This window comes from Neomonachus schauinslandi, chromosome 5 (genome assembly GCF_002201575.2).
Source record: "Neomonachus schauinslandi chromosome 5, ASM220157v2, whole genome shotgun sequence".
Taxonomy (NCBI): Eukaryota; Metazoa; Chordata; class Mammalia; order Carnivora; family Phocidae; genus Neomonachus; species Neomonachus schauinslandi.
The window spans coordinates 172,680,000-172,698,008 of record NC_058407.1 but is presented as its reverse complement, the minus strand read 5'-3'; the positions used below and the strand labels follow the sequence as shown (position 1 = coordinate 172,698,008).

The 18,009-nt window shown below is 61.9% G+C and overlaps 1 protein-coding gene across 1 annotated transcript; it reads left to right on the top strand.

Moving 5' to 3' along the window:
• The first annotated feature begins 3,060 nt into the window (after positions 1-3,060).
• SLC29A4 (solute carrier family 29 member 4) lies at positions 3,061-16,773 on the top strand. The gene is made up of 11 exons (XM_021680058.1): positions 3,061-3,098; positions 6,439-6,621; positions 9,200-9,331; positions 9,555-9,668; positions 10,066-10,194; positions 11,835-11,909; positions 13,255-13,502; positions 14,101-14,239; positions 14,354-14,541; positions 15,437-15,677; positions 16,634-16,773. The coding sequence occupies exons 2-11, from the start codon at positions 6,450-6,452 to the stop codon at positions 16,771-16,773; spliced, it is 1,578 nt and encodes a 525-aa protein (XP_021535733.1). The 5' UTR covers positions 3,061-3,098; positions 6,439-6,449.
• The last annotated feature ends 1,236 nt before the right edge of the window (positions 16,774-18,009 follow it).

The window sequence follows — 18,009 nt, the reverse complement described above, 5'->3', positions numbered from 1 at the left end:
TATTTCATTGAGGATTTTATACTGCTAGTCATAGGTGAGACTGGCCTGTTGTTTTCTTAGAGAAATCTGCCAAGCTGAGAAAGCTCTTCTTTCTTTTTTCCCGTGCTCTGGAAGAGTAAAGTTGCACACTGTGGCTCCTTCTTCTTTAAAACTTTGGTAAAATTCTGCAATTCTGTGAACCTGCCCAACCAAGCCTGGGGTTTTGAGCAGAGGGGTAATAGATCTTTAGCAGAATCCCCTAGTTCCTGTCTAGTAAGTGTTCTATTTAGATTCCTTTCTCTTCTGAGAGCAGGTTGTCTGGCTCGTTTGTATTTTCCTAGAATATCATTTTACCCATCTTTTAAAAAATGTTGTGGCCTAGATGCAAAGTGTCTTTTGTGTTCCTGTTTCTGTGGCACTAAGCGCTTGCCCCCTACCGGTTGCACGGTCTGGTGGTCCCTCAGAATCATACATCCCGGGGGTGACTTAGGATTCCTCAGTGTGGTTACACAGACTTCCACTGGTTTCCCTGGGTTTTTCAAATATAACAATCACGTTGTCTGTCCCCCACCATGATGACTGTTCCTTACCCACTCTCCTATTGGGCTATATTTGCAATGCTTGGCTGTTACAATGCACATCTTCGTGTACAAAGCCTTTTCTGTATTTAGAATTATTTCCTTGGGCTAGATTTTCTGAATCAAAGGGTAAGCATGTTTTTTAGGCCAATTTACTTTCCAGAAGGGTTGTTCAAATTTGTACTCCCACCAGCAACCAAGGATTAAAAACCTAGGTCGGGTCATGCTTCTTCCTCCAGCTGAACCACTCCGGGGGCTCCCAGCCCTTCCCACTGCCAACAAGACCCCCCTCGGGCTGGTTTCTGCCCCGACCTCACCTCCCATCTCCCACCAGAAGGTTCTCCCTCCTCTGTTCCCGCTACACTGACCTTCTTTCTGTTCTTGAATATAATGAGTTTTTCTGGCTCCCGGACTTCGCCCTGGCTGTTCCCTGTGCCCAAAACACCCTTACCACAAACCGCCCCACAATGGGCTCCTTTCCGTCACTCCGTTCAGGTGTCACCTTCCCAGAATGGCCCTCCCTGACCACTAGGCAATGATGCCCACCCCATCCCCATGGTCACACACTATTCCACCATTCTGTCCTGTTGTCTTGCAGGCATTGGATGCTTCCTGAAATGGCTACTTGTTTGTTGCCAGTGTCCCCCATTAGACTGAGACCCCATGGGGGCAGAGACCCCAAAGTGTCTCCTGTAGGGAGAGCAGTGTCTCACACACACTGGATAATTTTTATTTACACCCAGGAGAGCTTGGCGTGTCTTCCTGCGTAGGCCCTTTCAAAGCTCCCGACCCAGGGGAAGCACAAGGCTCATTTACTTTAAGATCAATCACTTTGGGTCCCTGGGTGGCTCAGTCGGTCGAGCGTCTGCCTTCGGCTCAGGTCATGATCTCAGGGTTCCGGGATCGAGTCCTGCATCAGGCTCCCTGCTCAGCGGAGGGTCTGCTTCTCCCTCACCCTCTGCCGCTCCTCTCTGCTTGTGTTCTCTCTCTCTCAAATAAATAAAATCTAAAAAAGAAATAAATAAGATCAATCACTTTGATCAGCTGGCCATTTCCCCTGGTCCAAACAACACGAGACGAAGGGCAGGGGGTGAGTCCCACCCTGAGCTCACATCAGCACCCTTTCACTTGACTTCACTCAACGCAGCATAATTCAGCACCCAGTTCAGCCCACCCTTCAAACAAATGTTTGGCTTTTACTGTATGCCAGGCACTGCGCTGAGCACTGAGGATCCAGACAGAAATAAAGCAGGGCCTTACCCTCAGGGGGCTGCCAGTCTTTTAGAAGCGACGGGCAAGGCTTTGAGAAAAGGTGCCAACCACAGTTATGGGCTGACCAGTCCCTCCGGAGCTTACTGCTAGATGGCAGAGGTAGGTCTCACGGCAACAGGAGGAGCTAATCTGGTGAGAAGTGAGGGGAGGCATCCAGGCATGGGCCTGGCGGGTGCTTTGGCAGCCACCTCCTCTGATCCCATCCTGGTGGCTCGGTCCTGCATGAGGAGGGGGCTCGCCTGATTCCCACGGACACAAATCCCAGCCCTAGAGGGACCCAGGACATGTCTACTTCTCACCTGGGTCCTTTTCTCACCTTGTGGCAGGACCCCTTTCTCTGCATGGACACCCCCCTCCATCGCTGGCTCATGTCCTGTGCCAGGGCCCCAGGTGGGCTCCTCTCTGCAATGTCCCCCAAGCCTTCACACAATCTCTCTTAAAACCATGTTATAGAAGAATAAACTGAAGCTCAGACAGAAGTGTGGGAGCTGCAGCCCTCAGCCCTGAGAGAGGCTCCCATCTATTTGGGAGAAAACCGAGGCTCCCAAGCTGGGGGGAGGAGAGACTGGGCAGGGGCGGGGACCATGCGAGGGAGCCCCACAGAGCTCGGCGTCAACCCCTAGACCTGGCTGGAATCCGCGCACCTCCCGGTCTCCAGCCCACGGACTCCTACTCATCCTTCAAAACTTTGAGTCTGGCCACCTGCGTGACCTGTCGCACCCACTAACCTGGGCACGGCAGGCCTGCCCCTCCCCAGAGGACCCAAGGCGGGAGGAGGGGGGCAGGGGGGTAGTGGGCCTGGGCACCCACGCGGGGAGGTGGGCATGGGGGTGGCGGGCTAGATCAGACGCACGTCACCCCGGGGTTGGCTGGGTGCCACCACGCCCCTCCCCGGGGTGTCGGAGGCGACGACCTCAGCCTCGGCCCCGCCCCCGCCTCTGCGGACTCCCCGGGATGGGGAGGGCGGGGGCGGGGCTCCGCGCGGGGAGGGGGGCGGAGGGGGAGGGCGGGGCAGGCAGGCGGGGCTTCGCGCGGGGGGCGGGCCGGGGCGGAGCGCGGTGGCCCCCGCCGCGCTGGCCGCTGCTGCTGCGCCCCCCGGACACGCTCGCCCACCCGGGCCCGCCGGACCGCGGACCCGCGGAGGACGCCGGCTGCGCTGGGCCCGAAGCGCGGAGCGTGTGGCGCGGGCGCCCAGGGGTCCCGGCGCGGGGGCGGCGGGCACAGGCTGGGCCGGGCGCGCCGAGGACCCCGGGGCCCGGCCGTGCAGAGGTAAGCGGTCACCGCGGAGGTGCCGGGCGGGGACAGGGACGGGGATGGGCTGGAGCGCGGAGACCTGTCGGAGCCTTTGTCTGCGGCGCGCGCGGCCCCACTCCGCGCTCCCTCCCCCTCCGCGCCGGCTCGGGGCAGCTGAGTCCAGGGGCGGAGGCACATGGCTTTGGGGACCCCGAATCTCCCACCCCACCCCACCCTTGTCCTGGGAAGAGGTCCAGCATCTGGACCGGGCCAGCCCCCCCCACGATCAGCCCATCTGCGAGGACAGGACCCAGACCCAGGAGAGTGGCCAGTGGCCTCAGGCCATGCCCAGGTCTGGGAGCCACCTCCCTCCCTAGGCATGCCCAAAGGGTCCTTCCACCTGAAGTTCTTCCCTGGACCCCCTCTGCCCCATCTCACCTCATCCCCCAGCCAGCTCCCTCCTAGCTCTTGGAAAAGCTGCTGTAAGAGGCAGGGACTGTGTCCAGGGGTCACCTCGTCGTGGTGGCCTGGGGAGTCTGTCGTTTGCCTAGGGGCACAGGCCTGGGAACCAACTTTGTTGCTGATAGAGCGGGGCAGGCGGAAGGAGCCTGGGCGATGCAGAGTGCTGCCAGCCCTGGGACCCCCAGAAACCAAGGCCAGGGAGGAAGGGGTGGCTCTGGGCTGTGGGAGCCGCCAGCCAGCGCCTGAGACCAGTGCATCCACCTCTCCAACGGGAACTGCAGGAGGGGGGCGGCCGGGCGCCTTGAAACCCCCTTTTCTGTGGGCAGAACCAGCAGGGAGAAGTCGGGGCAATGTCTGGGCTCGGCTGTGGAGCAGTAGAGAACTCAGTAGGCCTAGGCACCGGGGGCCAGGGACATCCAGGGGTGTCCACATGGCTGGGGCTTGTGGCCCACGATGAGTGTGAGGCCTGAAGACAGCCAGCAGACTGGCTTTCCAAATAGAATTCAGGTTCCTTGTCCCCTCTGGGGGACACACTGTAGAGGCAGAGCACAGCCCCGAAGGGGAGGGGTCAGCCTGGCCTTGGGAGCACATTCAGAAGCAGTGTCCACTCAGTCACAGTTGAAATGGGGGTGCCAAAGGTGCTTGATCCGGCTGGGACTCTAATGCCAAGCTGTGTGACCTCTGGCCTTGGCTCTAGGTGCAAAGTGGGGGCCTGTGAACCGGGCTTTCAGGATTGCTGGGGTCAGGAGCCCCCTCAGGCCCACAGCAGTGCCCGAAGCAGCGTCGTGTGTGACTTCTGAGCACCTCCTGTGTGCAGCCAGGCCTTCGGCCACCCAGCCACCCCCTCCCCCGATATGTGAAGTACTTTCTCACCCTCCTTGTCCACAACAGAGAGGGAGGGAAACTGAGGCCCAGGGGTGGCCCACTGAGGCAGTGACTGGTGATCTGTTGGCCAAAGACATGAACTGTGTCTTCTCTGCTACTCCCCAGGGGTGGACATTGAGGGGTCCTGGCAGGCTGGGGGGAGCCCGTGCACTCTTGGATTTTTTAAACTCATGTGTATGTCCTTAGATTTTAACTAAAGAGGAACATGAGAGGAGGAGGAGTGGATTGGGGGACGATCTGAGGCTCCAGCTGTTGGTGTGGAGTCTGAGGGGTCTGGGGAGGAGCGAGTTGGCCTAGGCCAGGAGAGGTGGAGCGAGCCACCTCATGCACCCCCCAACTCTGCCACCAGTGAGGTCGTGCCGAGGGGCCTGGGGCCACCACAGGGGAAGCCAGAGCCCCCTGCCCACAGAAGGGCCCTGGAGCAGCACGTGGGGACAGTGGCGGGGCTGGCATTGTGGGTGGCACCTGCCTGCCTCACCGATGAGCCAGAGGGAGCAGTGGGGCCGCCTCCTGGCTCGATGCTGAGCACGTCCGCCTTCCGAGTGGCGTGGCCAGGCGTGGCCAGGGCACTGCGTCTTGGGAAGCTTTGCGGAAGACTGGTCAGGGGTTCGGGGTTCGGGCGTCCTCCAGGGCAGGGCTGGAGTGGATGGCAGGGAGGAGCGTTCCATTGTTGTAGACCACTGCTCTGCCCCTGGCCCCTTCCCCAGCCTTCCTGTCTGCCCCGGGGAGGCCGGGAGGGTGGGGCCTGGGGTCTCTGAGCCTCCTGTGTGGGATCCTGCCCCAGGCCACCGAGCAAGGCCACGGTCATCCAAACCAGGCCCAGCTCTGTCCTAAATCCCACCTGGGCCCCCCAGCTCCAGATGTGGCAGGAGGCCCAGGCTGGGGGACACTCAGGAAAGGCACTGAGCCTGCAGGGGGGTTACGCCTGCTTCCCAGCCCCCAGACAGAGAACCCCCAACCCTGTTCTCCGTGCTTGTGGGAGGGGACTGGGGCGGCCTTGAAGCAGGACGGCTCCGGGCTCCAAGGCCCCAGTAAAAACTCTGTGCAAAGTAGGAAAGATGGATACACGGGGCCAGCAGGAGGCGCTCGGTAACAGCGCATCAGGTCTGGAGGCTGGGAGCGGGTAAACTGAGGCAGGAGAGCGGGAGGAAATGAGACAAAGCATGAGCAGGCAGAGGTGGAGGGGCGGTGACAGGCCGGCCGCAGAGACGACTGGAGTAGTCCTGGGCACATGAGATCCCTCGGGAAATGGGCCTTCTCCTGGCCTCTTCCGTGGGCTCCCGCACAAGCTCATGGGTGGGTCTAGGTGCCACGCTCAGTGCCCGATGCTCTAGTGTCCTGCCTGTGTCTCAGATTCTCCACGAGGAGCTGCAATGAGATAAATGAATAAAAATCGTTAGAAAAACAAATTGATGGGGCGCCTGACTGGCTCAGTTGCTGGAACGTGCGATCTCAGGGTTGTGAGCTCGAGTCCCATGCTGGGTGTACAGATTGCTTTAAAAAAATAAAATCTTTAAAAAAAAGGAAAGAAAAATAGATAACCCTTTTAGGGGAAAAAAACAAGACTCTCCCCATCCCCACGCCACAGTGGGGGTATTTCTCCATCATGGATAAATTAGCTTCTTCCTTTCTTTTAAAGGTAAAGGTAGTAGACTTGAATTGAAGCAAGAGAAACTGAGGCAAGACCAAAGGAAGGACTTCCCGGCCCGGAAGGTGGTGGGCCCCGGAATGGAGGGCCGTGGTGCTTCGGAGTGTCCCACGGGCCTGGGTTTGGGTCGGGACGGCCCCCCTTACTGTCTGTGAGATGGGGGGTGGGGGGAGTGGCACCCTCTAGGCTCGCGTGGCCTCCCCGCCAGTAAAGTGAGTGAGTTCAGGCGTCTCCTCCCAGAGGGAAATGGTGCATGGGACCCTGAGCACAGTGCGGGCGTACACACCGTTCCATAACGTCGGTTGCAAAGCCCCCGGGGCCGGGACAGTGGCCGGGGGCCCCCCGCGCTCCCTCAGCCCGCCTCCTCTCCTCTCTCCGCAGCACGGCCTACCATGGGCTCCGTGGGCAGCCAGCGCCTCAAGGAGCCCATCACGGCGGGCACGCCGGACAGCAGCATGGTGATGAGCTTCAGCTTCGACGGCTGTCGGCTCGAGGAGGAGGCGGCGGGGACGGCTCAGGGCCAGGGCGGCGCAACCAGGGGCGTCCCAGGTTTCACGGACTCTGGTGAGTTGGCGGGGGAGGACCCAGGTGCGTGTCTGGCCCCGAGCCGGGATGGGCCGTGGGAACCCTCGGGGAGCCTTGGGTGGTCCCCGAGCGCAGGGCGCTGCGTCCGTCAGGAGGGATCTGCCGTGGGGACGATCGAGCCGCTGTCTCAGGGACCTTTCGCTGATGCCATGTGTCCGGGGCGGGTCACGGAGCCTCATCTGGTCCACCGGGCGGGAGGGAGGGCGCCCGGGGAATCATGCGCTGCCCCGTAGAGCTTCCGTCTGGAGGTGACCTGTTGTCGCTTTGGTCACCTTCGCTGGCCTCGCTTCAGTGGAGATGGGCAAGTGCCTGAAGGGAGGACCAGTGTGAGGTGCGAAGACTTGATTTTTGTCCTGGCTCTGTGACCTTGGACAAGGGCCTAAACCTCTCTTAGCCTCGGTCCCCTCACCTCGAGGAAATGGCCAGTTGCCTTTGCGACCAGGCTTGCTGGGTAGAGAGGGCTGTGTGCGGGGCTGATGCTGGACAGGTTTGGGTTCAGCCCCATCCCTCTGCCAGCTTGGGGACCTTGGGCAAGTTACCATTGTCCGGGCTTTGGTTATGTCCTCTGTGAAAAGGGAACGGTCCAGGAGCCACACTCGATGTGGCTGCAGCAAAAGCCCCAAAACATGGCTTAGGGCTGTCTCTGCGCTCAGGAGGCCCCTCTGATAGTTCACTTTGGGGTGGCTGTAGTTTATGCTAGCACCACTCCAGGCTCAGAAGGAGGGGGGCTTATTCTCTGGTTCCACCCTCTGTCTCTGCACATGGGAAGCAGAAGTCCTACTGGCCAAGCCCTGCAATGGGTTGCTCCCCCGTGCCTAGGCGGAGCCAGCTCTGGGCCCATCCCCAAGGTGCCAGGCATCCCCTGGCCAGGCATGGCACGAGATAGCGTGTAGCCCTGGCAGCCGTGGCCATAGAAGTGGATGGTGGCCATGGCAGTGGTGGTTTTAACTATAGTGGCCTTGGTGATGGTGGCTGGGTCACTCAGGGTTCAGCCAAGAAACAGAGCCCAGTAGGAGATAAGCTAGACAGATGGTAGACAGTGTTGTCGATACGATGCAGGTGTAGAGATATATATATATATATATATATATGTATACACGCACACGCATGTGGATTTATTTCAGAACATAACCAACTACAGTGGAGCCTGGCTAAGGTGGTCTGAAGTCCATAAGGAAGTCTGAAGTCCTGCGCTGTTTAGGGTCTCAGGTCTGGGAGGACCTAAATGTCTTGCCTGATTAGGTCAGGCCCACCCAGGGCAATTTCCTTTTGATTAACTTAGAGGCCACTGAGGAGGGACTTTAATCCACAAAATTCCTGCCCAGCAGCAGCTCAGTCAGTGTCTGATTGAACAACAACGGATTAGTTCAGCCTGCCAAGTGGACCCGTAAAACTGACCCATCACAGTCCACCCCTTGCCCGGTTTGGCTCCCAAACAGAGCTCCATAACCACACTTAATCTCCAAATAAAGACACTGACAGAGTCATGCCACCCCTCTACAACCGAAAACACGCTGACGCTTTCCCCGGAAGATGCAAAGCCTGGCATGCCTCAGTCGCACCTCTCCTCTGACAGCCCATGATTTAAATCCTGAGATTTAACACAGGCGCATCCTCTGTTAGACGATGAGGTGATAAAGGGCACAAAACCCAAGCTCTGGGTTAATACACATACACAAAAATATTCCTATCGAGGTAAGGGATAAATACCCACAAAAACGGGCCTTCCTCGTGTCTGAAGGGGTCACGTGGCCGTGGCTGGTGTTTATAACTCCCTTTCTCCACTGCCCAGTCCTCGCCTTTTGCCCTCAGCTACTCAGCTGGTCATGCTGCTTTGCCTGGTGGAGTGACCCAGACCTTCATTTCTAAAGGTTAAGATCGGATCGTTACCGTTTTCCGTTGACTTCAGCCCCAGGGAGTGGAAGTCGTAGGAGATGCCGTGAGGAGCCTCTTGCACTGCAGGGATACTCCTATTCTGTTCCATCCCTGATAAGCCCCTGGTAGTCAGGATGAACCGCCCCAGCCAGGACGGCCACCCTCTTCTCTGCCTGTTGATTCAGGAGGAGCCCATCGTGGCCAGTGGCCGGTCGATGGGACTGTCGTGTGTCCGGGTAGAAGTGTTTCTCCCTTGGGAACCTGGACCCTCCCTTCGGGCCAGTGGCCGCGTTGCTGGCGGGTCTCTGAAGGTCATAGGGGCTGGCCCCATGTCCATTCCCACATCCACGTGCGCGCTCCCTGGATGCAGGAGTGCTGACGGGGGAGCTCAGCGCCTTAGAGCATGGGCAGCCTCCCCAGCGTTTCGCCTCAGCTGAGTCTTCCAACGGCCATCCACGGTTCTGTGAAGCCAGCTGCCTGTGGCCGTGATGGTGATGGCCGTGGGTGGTTGCCATGACAGCTCTGGCCATGAAGCGGGGCGGTGGCCGCGATGCCGGTGGATAGGGTGGCAATGACCGTGGTGGTTGTGGGGATGGCGGTGCTACGCTAGACTCTGGTCCTGGCACAGTGGCCGTGGCTGCGAGGGGTCCGTCCCCCTCTTACCTGCTGCCTCTGGGTTCAGCGGTCGAGGAGCCAGTGACTGATGACCGCTACCACGCCATCTACTTCGCGATGCTGCTGGCTGGTGTGGGCTTCCTGCTCCCATACAACAGCTTCATCACCGACGTGGACTATCTGCACCACAAGTACCCAGGTGGGTCCCCCGCAGCCGCGCCACCGCCGCAGGCTGGCCGCCACCCTCCCGAACCTGCTCAGGGAGCCCGCGTTATTCAGCTGCAAGTCGCTGAGGGACTCGGGGCAGCCACGCCCCCTCTCTGGGTGTCAGCCGCTTTGGGGCGGGGCGAGGAAGCAGCGCCTGGCGGGGGTGGGTGCGGAGAGGGGGCTCCCCCTGAGCGCCTGCTGCCGGCCCCCCGCAGGGACCTCCATCGTGTTCGACATGAGCCTCACCTACATCCTGGTGGCGCTGGTGGCCGTGCTCCTGAACAACGCGCTGGTGGAGAGACTGAGCCTGCACACGAGGATCACCGCGGGTACGCTGCCCACACACCTGGCCTGCCACTCACCTCCCCAGGTTCCCGGCGCCTCAGTCTCCCCATGTGTAGGATGGGCACACCTCCTAGGAACGTTACAGGGTTCAGTGAGCGAAAATAGGGTCAAGGCCTTTGTGCACCCCCACATTTTGTCCTGGGGCCCCGTCTGCTCTTCCTGTCCCCTTCCTCTTCATGACGACATCCAGTTTCAAGGCCCAGCTCAAATGGTGCCTCCTCCAGGAAGCCTTCCAGGCACTTCTAAAGTGTCCCCGGCCCTCCCAGTATTAAGGAGAAAGGCAGACAGAGAGGGCACCTCTGACCGGGCTCTACAGGAAGGGTGGGACCAGGGGAGCCCCCGGCCCACTGCTCACTGCCCCCTCTCTGGCCTCTCCCCTAGGCTACCTCTTGGCCTTGGGCCCCCTCCTCTTTATCAGCATCTGTGACGTCTGGCTACAGCTCTTCTCTCATGACCAGGCTTACGCCATCAACCTGGCCGCTGTAGGCACCGTGGCCTTAGGCTGCACAGGTAGGAGCCTGAGCCGGGGCGCGGGCGGGGCTGGGGGGCTTGGCGCCGAGCCTCTGAGTGAGTACCCAGTGCGGGCCGTCCCACCCCAGTCCCGCCGCCTGCTGGGGGCGCCCCACACGGGGTGATGAGGGCTCGGTGCCAGGACGTAGCCACGTGCGTGCCCCCCACGCATGCTCGCTCACCGTGAGCGCACACCCCCAGGGCCTCCTGCGTCCACTGGCACATCCTACACAAAAACGTGCCCGTGCACCGCACCTGCACGCCACCCACACGCGCACACTGCACATCCACAGTGCTGTGCGCACCGAGCACCCACTGCATGCCGCGTGGGCGTTGAGGCGGTCCCGTGGTCGTCCCACGCATGAACTGCGCTTCGAGAACCATCTGCCCACGCCACCGTGTTCCTCTTGGGCCGTGGCTTTCTAAGTTATCTTTTTAACTTTTTATTTTGAAACTTTCAAACCTATAGAAAGCTTATAGGACTAGCACAAGGAACTCCCATAGACCCTTCACGTCGGCTCGCCGATGGCTGACATTTTGTCACGTAGGCTTTCTCTCTGTCCCCCGTATAGATACGTATATGTTTCGCCCCTGAATACGTATAAATATAAAATAGTCTGTGTTTTCACCCCAAACCATTTGGGTTCGAGGGTGTATTTTGTAGAAGGCAGGACGTTTCTTCTATCGCGGTGGTACGGCTGCCCGAGTCAGGAAGTATAACACCGCACAGCGCTGTTCTCTGTGACCCGTGTCCGCACTTCACCAGTCGCCTCGATAACGTCCTTTCTAGCGTTCTGTTCCTGACCCAGGATCCGATCCGGGATCACGCCCTGCGTCCGCTGTCACGTCTTTAATCCCCTTTAGTCCCGCGTGGTCCTCAGCTTTCCTCTTCCACGGCAGCGACGTTTGGAAAGGACCAGGCCGGTTGCTTTGTACTTTTTCACACTCTTTTTGAGCGGAAGGAAAAACATGGCACGCCATGAGCCAGTGAACACATTTGCGTGACGTGTGTGTTGATCCGTGAAATCAGGGCTCCAGGAAGTGGTGTCCTCGGGTCTGTTTTGTTCTGTTCTATTTTGTTAAAAAGCAAATGCCGGGAAGGAGGAGGAGATCCTAGTTTTCCTAGCGTGACTGCCCCGGGGTGTCCAGTAGGCCACAGATTCGCCAACCTGCAGGGTCCGAGCCCGGGCATCTTTCCCGCCCTGGATCCTGCTGAGTTTCTGCCCGTGTTGGTTAGGATGAGAGCAGGGAGGCTCTGGTAACCAGCTGGCCCAGAAATCTCAGTGGCTTCATAGAACTGAAACCACTATTTCTGGCTCTCGAGGGGTGTCCAACACGAGGCCGGAGGCAATGCTCCACACTGTCACTGGGAGCCAGGCCGCAGCGGTCCCCATCTGTCACACGGGGCCCCTTCGGTCACTGCCGCTGGGGGAAACCCCAGAAGTCCATGGGGGCTTTTCTCCACCTTGGCCAGAAGTATGCATGTTGTTTCTGCTCATATTTCATTGGCCAGAACTAGTCACAGAGCGTGGCCCCTGGCACATGCTGTTTGGTGGGCAGGGTGGGTGGACCCAATCCCTCCGCCACCAGGCCAGGTGATGGTGGCATCTCACGGTCACTCCTCCGTCTCTCCCCCCAAGTGCAGCAATCCAGCTTCTATGGGTACACGGGGATGCTGCCCAAGAGATACACCCAGGGCGTGATGACCGGGGAGAGTGAGTATCTGCAGCCCCCCAGGAGGAACCCCCAGCGAGGGGCCACGCACTGGGCTGGGGACGGTGACCGCCGTGTCCCCCTGCCTGGCAGGTGGGGGGCAGGGACTCCAGGCGGGAAGGGAACGGCTGTGATGTGTGCACATTTGTACAAGGGTGCAGACCTTTGTGATGTGAGCAGCGGGGGTCTAGGGGGACTCGGAGTGCTCGTGTGCCTTTGCACTCTGTGTGTCTGCCTGTGTGTGCGTGTGTGTGGGGGTGAGCCTGTCCAGACCTCGGAGCCCCAGACCCACGCGCTAACCTCTGCCCGGCACCCCCACTTGGCTTCTCAGACTCACTTTCCCAAACCCACCTGTTCTGTCCACCTGCCCCTGCTCAGCGAATGGCACCCCCAAACCTGAAACTTACCCAGCACCCTTAGACTTGCCCTCCAGGCTGATCCCAGCACTCCAGCCCAGGTCCAGGTAGCCGGCTCCCCTCTGGCCCTGCTGCCCCCGCCCACATATCAGGGCCCCTTTGAAGCACCTTCCTCCAGATGTTCTGAGTCTTCCTTCCGTGCTCCGATGGGCCGGGGTCCACAGTGCGGTCCAGGCGGAAGCTGGGCCCAGTTCTCGTCTTCAGGGTATTCTGCTCCTCTACCATGTGGGAGGTGGCCAGATGCCCCCAGGGCTCCAAGCCTTAGGTCTGTGGGGTTTGGTTCCAGGAAGGCCCGGGGCAGGCGGATTGCTTCTGTGTGTTTCATCAGGAGGTGAGCGAGGCGGCTGAGTGGTGCTGATTTGGGGTGGCTTAGGCAGCCAGGAGCCCCACACCCTGGGAGGAGCCCACAGTGGCCACAGCCCGCCTCTGCCAGACGCTGCCCAGGGGCTCATGGTCACACCCCCCACACACATCCTGTCTGACATGACCCCACCGCCCTCCCTTGTGATCTCGAGATCACACAGCCCCACACCCACGCCTCCTGTCAGCTCCCAGCACGTGGACAAGTTGCTCCTCCTGAGCCCCTGCCTGCCCCCCGATCCTGCGCATTTTTGGCATTTTTCTGTGACTTGTTTGCAGTTCTCCCACCGAGCTCTGGGAAGGCAGGGCCTGTGTCCTCTCTGTTCCCACTGTGTCCCCAGGGCGGGATGGTGCGAGGCACACAGCAGGCGCTGTATAAATGCTCCTGGGGTGTGTGTATGAGCAGACAGCAGTGCCCGGGAAAGGTCGTCTGAGCAGGCACATTCTGTGAACAGCTCCCTGCATGTCTGGCGCCTGGGCTGGGGCAGGGGCGGGGCTGGGGCAGGGAAGGGCTGGGGGTGCCGAGTGGGGGCTGGGGCCCAGGCCCAGCTCGGCACCCTCCCCACTCCAGGCACGGCGGGCGTGATGGTGTCCCTGAGCCGCATCCTCACCAAGCTGCTGCTGCCGGACGAGCGGGCCAGCACGCTCATCTTCTTCCTGGTGTCCGCGGGCCTGGAGCTGCTCTGCTTCCTGCTGCACCTGCTGGTGCGGCGCAGCCGTTTCGTGCTCTCGCACACCACGCGGCCCCGCGACAACCGTCCGGGCTGCAGAGCCGGCTACCGTGTGCACCACGACGTCGCCGCGGGCAACATCCACTTTGTGAGTCTGCCGCGCGCTGCCCCTGCCAGGTCCCGGCCCGGCTCCTCCAGCCGTGGCCTCCGTCACGCTGTGGTCTGGGGCTCCTTCCACCTGTGGACCCAGGCTCTTCCCTCGGCGCGCGCGGCTTGAGGCCCTGCAGGCCGGCCAGAGCCATCCTGGGGGGCGGGGCGCCCTCTGGTGGCAGCAGGGCTGCACGGCCCCGGAGGGACAGCGTGGCGGCGGGTGGGGCGGCCCCTGGAGCCTGAGGGATGACCCCGGGGCGCCGGGCGGGAGGAGCCCCCTGCGCCCCTCGGTGTCCTCAGCAGCGAAGTCCTCCCAGAGGGGCCACCCAGGGACCTGCCGTGTCACAGTGCTGGGACAAGGCCTGCAGTGGGGACAGGGCCCCTCAGTGGTCAGGGAGGTTCCCCAAGAAGCGGCCTCTGGGCGGAAACCTGACCCGAGTGGACGGGAGATGTGAAGGGTCCAGGGAAAAGCAAGTGCAAAGGCTCCGGGGCTGGAGGGAGCTCTGTGTTTGAGGGGCCGTGGGGGATGGGAGGGCGGGCGGGGAGCCTGGAGGGCCCCTCCCCACCCACACCCGACCGCCCCGTCCTCCCTCCAGGAGCACCAAGGCCCAGGCCTGGCCGACGGCGGGTCCCCGAAGGACAGCCCGGCCCACGAGGTGACCGGCGGCGGGGGCGCCTACACGCGCTTTGATGTGCCTCAGCCGAGAGTGACGCGGAGCTGGCCCTCCTTCAGAGGTGGGGGCGGGGGATGCGGCGGGCAGGGCGGTCCTCTGGGCATTGCGGGTGGCACCCCTGCCCCGGGGGGCCCAGGCGGGCGCTGACCCCTGAGCCCTGGCCCTCCGCCCACAGCCCTGTTGCTGCACCGCTATGCCGTGGCCCGCGCCATCTGGGCCGACATGCTCTCCATCGCCGTGACCTACTTCATCACACTGTGCCTGTTCCCGGGTCTCGAGTCCGAGGTCCGCCACTGCGTCCTGGGCGAGTGGCTGCCCATCCTCATCATGGCTGTGTTCAACCTCTCCGACTTCGTGGGCAAGGCAGGCCTGCAGCCCCTCCCGGCCCCTGGGGGAAGAGGGGGCACCGCGGGGGCGGGCCCTTCGGGATCCAGGGGAGGGGCGTGGGGAGGGGCAGGCCTTGAGCTGAGGACACCAGCGGGGAGGGGGGTAGCTGAGCCACGGCGCCATCCCCCCGCGGGCGGCCCCAGCAACCCTGCAGGGCAGCTCCCAACTGTGGGCCGTTCCCACAGGGCCGGCGCCAGCATCCTCCTTGTGTCTGTGCCCTGGAGCTAACGGGCCTCTGGGGCAGGTCTCCATAGACAGCACAGGGGGTACTCCCAGGGAGCAGGCACCTCAAAGGGGCCAGAAGAACGTGGGCAGGGTGCCCTGGGCTACAAGCGCAGGGTCAGGAGTTCCGGCTGGAGTAAGATCCAGGCTGCCGTCTCTGGGGCAGGCCTGACATGGGCCTTCTTCAGGTGAACGAAGAATGTGAGGCTCAGAGAGGGAAAGCCCTCTGCCCGAGGTCACACAGCAGAGCGGTCTGAGAAACAAGTCTGGTTCACGAGGGAGCAAGGCTTAGTTAGTGGGCTCGACCCCTAATCCTACTACTTCCTGCTTCGAGAACTGTTGCAGGTGAACCTGACCCTCGCAGCCTCGAGGGCCTCATTTCTCAAGCAGGGTCAGGAGCCCATCCTGGGAGGGTGCGGTGAGGATTGAACGGGGTGGGGGGGTCCCGTGCCGTGTTCAGATGGACGCCAGGCACGCAGCAAGGACCGTGTGTTGCTGTCACAGGGATTTGGTGGATTTACTGGTCAAGGCCGACAAAGGACAGGGACACACCCGGAGCTGGGAGCGTCTGGGGACGGGGCTGCAGTAGGTACTGGAGGGGCAGTGGGCTCGGGAGAGACGGGGAGCCAACGCGCCCGGCTCCCCGCAGATCCTGGCAGCTCTGCCCATGGACTGGCGGGGCACCCACCTGCTGGCCTGCTCCTGCCTGCGCGTGGTCTTCATCCCCCTCTTCATCCTGTGCGTCTACCCCAGTGGCACGCCCGCCCTGCGCCACCCGGCCTGGCCCTGCGTCTTCTCTCTGCTCATGGGCATCAGCAACGGCTACTTCGGCAGCGTGCCCATGATCCTGGCGGCGGGCAAAGTGAGCCCCAAGCAACGCGAGCTGGCAGGTAAGGCCCGGAGGCCCACAAAAACCACGGCCACGTAGCCAACAGGTGCGTCTGGGTTGCAGAGTCAAGTCAGCCTCAGGGAGCTCACAGGGGCGGCACGTTTCCTTATTCCCTCATGCATCCCACAACTGCTCGGTGAGCCCCGACTGCATGCCAGGCCCTGTTCTAGGCGCCAGGGGCATGGGGCAATGGTCCCTGCGCTTGTGGGGTCGTGTAGCGCATTGAGTGGTGGTAAGTATGACGGAGAAAAACCAAGCAGAGAAATGGGATGGGGTCGTCGGGATGGGGAGTTTGCAATGTAAACGGGACAGTCTGGGAAGGCCTCTCCGAGGAGGTGACTTCTAGCAGAGACCTAGAGGAAGTGGTGAGGGAGCCAGCCCGGGGGCAATGCAAGGGAATAGCCCTCACGAAAGCCCACGGCAGAGCCCGCGGTGGGGGGGGCGGGTGCCAGGGTAGGGGTGGGAGGCCCGAGGAGGGGCAGGACCCGAATGTTTGTTTGGTGGTAGAGCCCACAGGGCCAGCGGGTGGATTGAGAGACCGGGTGTGAGACAGGGATCGGGGGTCGAGAAGGAGTCCCCGGGTTGGGGCTGTCCCAAGATCGCTGTCCACTGAGATGGGAGGGGGGTTGGGGGAGCGGGCCCTGGAGCGTGTTCTGGGCACAGCGGTTCAAGAAGCCCTTAGACGTCCCGGATCGTCCATGACAAGGAAGCACGTGGAGATGGGGGGCTGCAGACAGAGAAGCAGGCAAGGCCTGGGGCACCCCATGAGTTCACCGCGGGCGTAACGGTCCCTGGAGGGCCGCCTCCCTGGGGGGCGGGCTGTGGTCACTGTTCCATGCCCGAAGAGCCGCGGCGGGGACTCCAGCCCGGTGTCAATGCCGCCGGGGTGGTCCTCTGAGCGCCCCCCGCTGCCTTGCCGTGCCCTGCCTGCCGCCTCAGGTCCAGTGTCGCCCGCAGGGAACACCATGACCGTGTCCTACATGACGGGGCTGACGCTGGGCTCCGCCGTGGCCTACTGCACCTACAGCCTCACCCGGGACGCCCCCAGCAGCTGTTTCCACACCTCCACCAACTCCTCCTTCCCCACTGGCCTCTGAACCAGGCCCGGGCACCCCCCTGCCCCCCGAGGCCCGAGGACCCCCCCCGCCTGCAGTGCCTGTGGGGCCCCGGCCGCCTCCTCGTGCCAGCCACGCCCCCCGTCACTCTGGCCCCAGGGTTCTGCTGAGCCGTTGGCCACCCGGGGCCGCCCAGCACTGTGCTCCCCGTTCTGTCCCGTGCCTGCCCTTCACCCCCTGTGTGCGGTGGCCCCCAGGGTCACAGCCCTCCCCGGCCAGGAGAGGACCACCCCCATCCGTGGCCCCCGACCCCAGCCCTCCTCCACCAGGGAGCCCTCCTCACGGACATAAGAGGTCCTCAAGGAGCGAGCCTCTCCCCTCCCACGGTTCTTAAACACCGATTCTCCCAAACAAATGCACTTGCCACGAAGGAACCGTAGCCCGGGGTCTGAATGGCCTCAGACCGTGGTCTATGACCATAGCTTCGGCGCCAGCCTGGGTGCCCCCACCCCACACTGAGATCCCCCCAAGTACCCAGGCACCCACCTGACACCACAGGCCTGGGGGTCTGCACCTGCCCGGGGACCCCTGTCCACGTCTCTGGCTCCTCCATCTGTCCGTGATACCACAAGGGGACACACCCTGGCTGAAGTCACCGCTTGACTGAGACCTTGATCCTCATCCATTGAGGCCCAAGGAGGGACGTGAGTCCCTGCGAGGAGGGAGGGGTGCAGGGTCCCTCCCCAGCCGGGACCCTCAAACTGAGGGGATTCTGCAGCATCTTGCCAAAGACAGGCTTTTCCAGGGGGAGGACAGCCTGCCGTGCCACACCCATGGCACACCCGTGACCACCCCGCCCCTCCGTGTCCTGTCCCCCCGCCCCCCGTCTGTCCACTAATTGTACCGCACTGGCCATTAAAAGATGAAGGCAGAGAACTGCCCAGCTGCTCCCTCCAAGTAGCGTCTGTGTGGGTGGGGGCTGCCCCCGCCACCTCGCTCCCTGGTGGTGGGGGAAGGGGTCCTGGTGGGGTAGGCCACCCACATGGCTGGGACCTGTCTTTCATCTGCAAAGTGGCCTGAAGTTCCTAGGGGGTGGGCAGGGGTGAACCAGTCCGGTAGTGGGAGGGTGTCCGTGAACCTGGTAGGGGGCGAGCTGGGCGTGGGAGCTAGAAGCATCGGGGTGTGAAGGGCACCTTGGTGCTCCTTTGGCCCTCAGGTCAGGGAAAAGGGCTGCATCCCATCCATTTGAACGGGAAGACAAAGAGGGGACGGAGCTTG

Excerpts from the sequence above, each read along its gene's own strand:
- SLC29A4 (XM_021680058.1), top strand. The coding sequence starts at position 6,450 with ATGGGCTCCGTGGGCAGCCAGCGCCTCAAGGAGCCCATCACGGCGGGC. Across the intron at positions 14,240-14,353 it reads GAGCTGGCCCTCCTTCAGAG|CCCTGTTGCTGCACCGCTAT; the intron begins GTGGGGGCGGGG and ends CTCCGCCCACAG. Across the intron at positions 15,678-16,633 it reads CAAGCAACGCGAGCTGGCAG|GGAACACCATGACCGTGTCC; the intron begins GTAAGGCCCGGA and ends TGTCGCCCGCAG.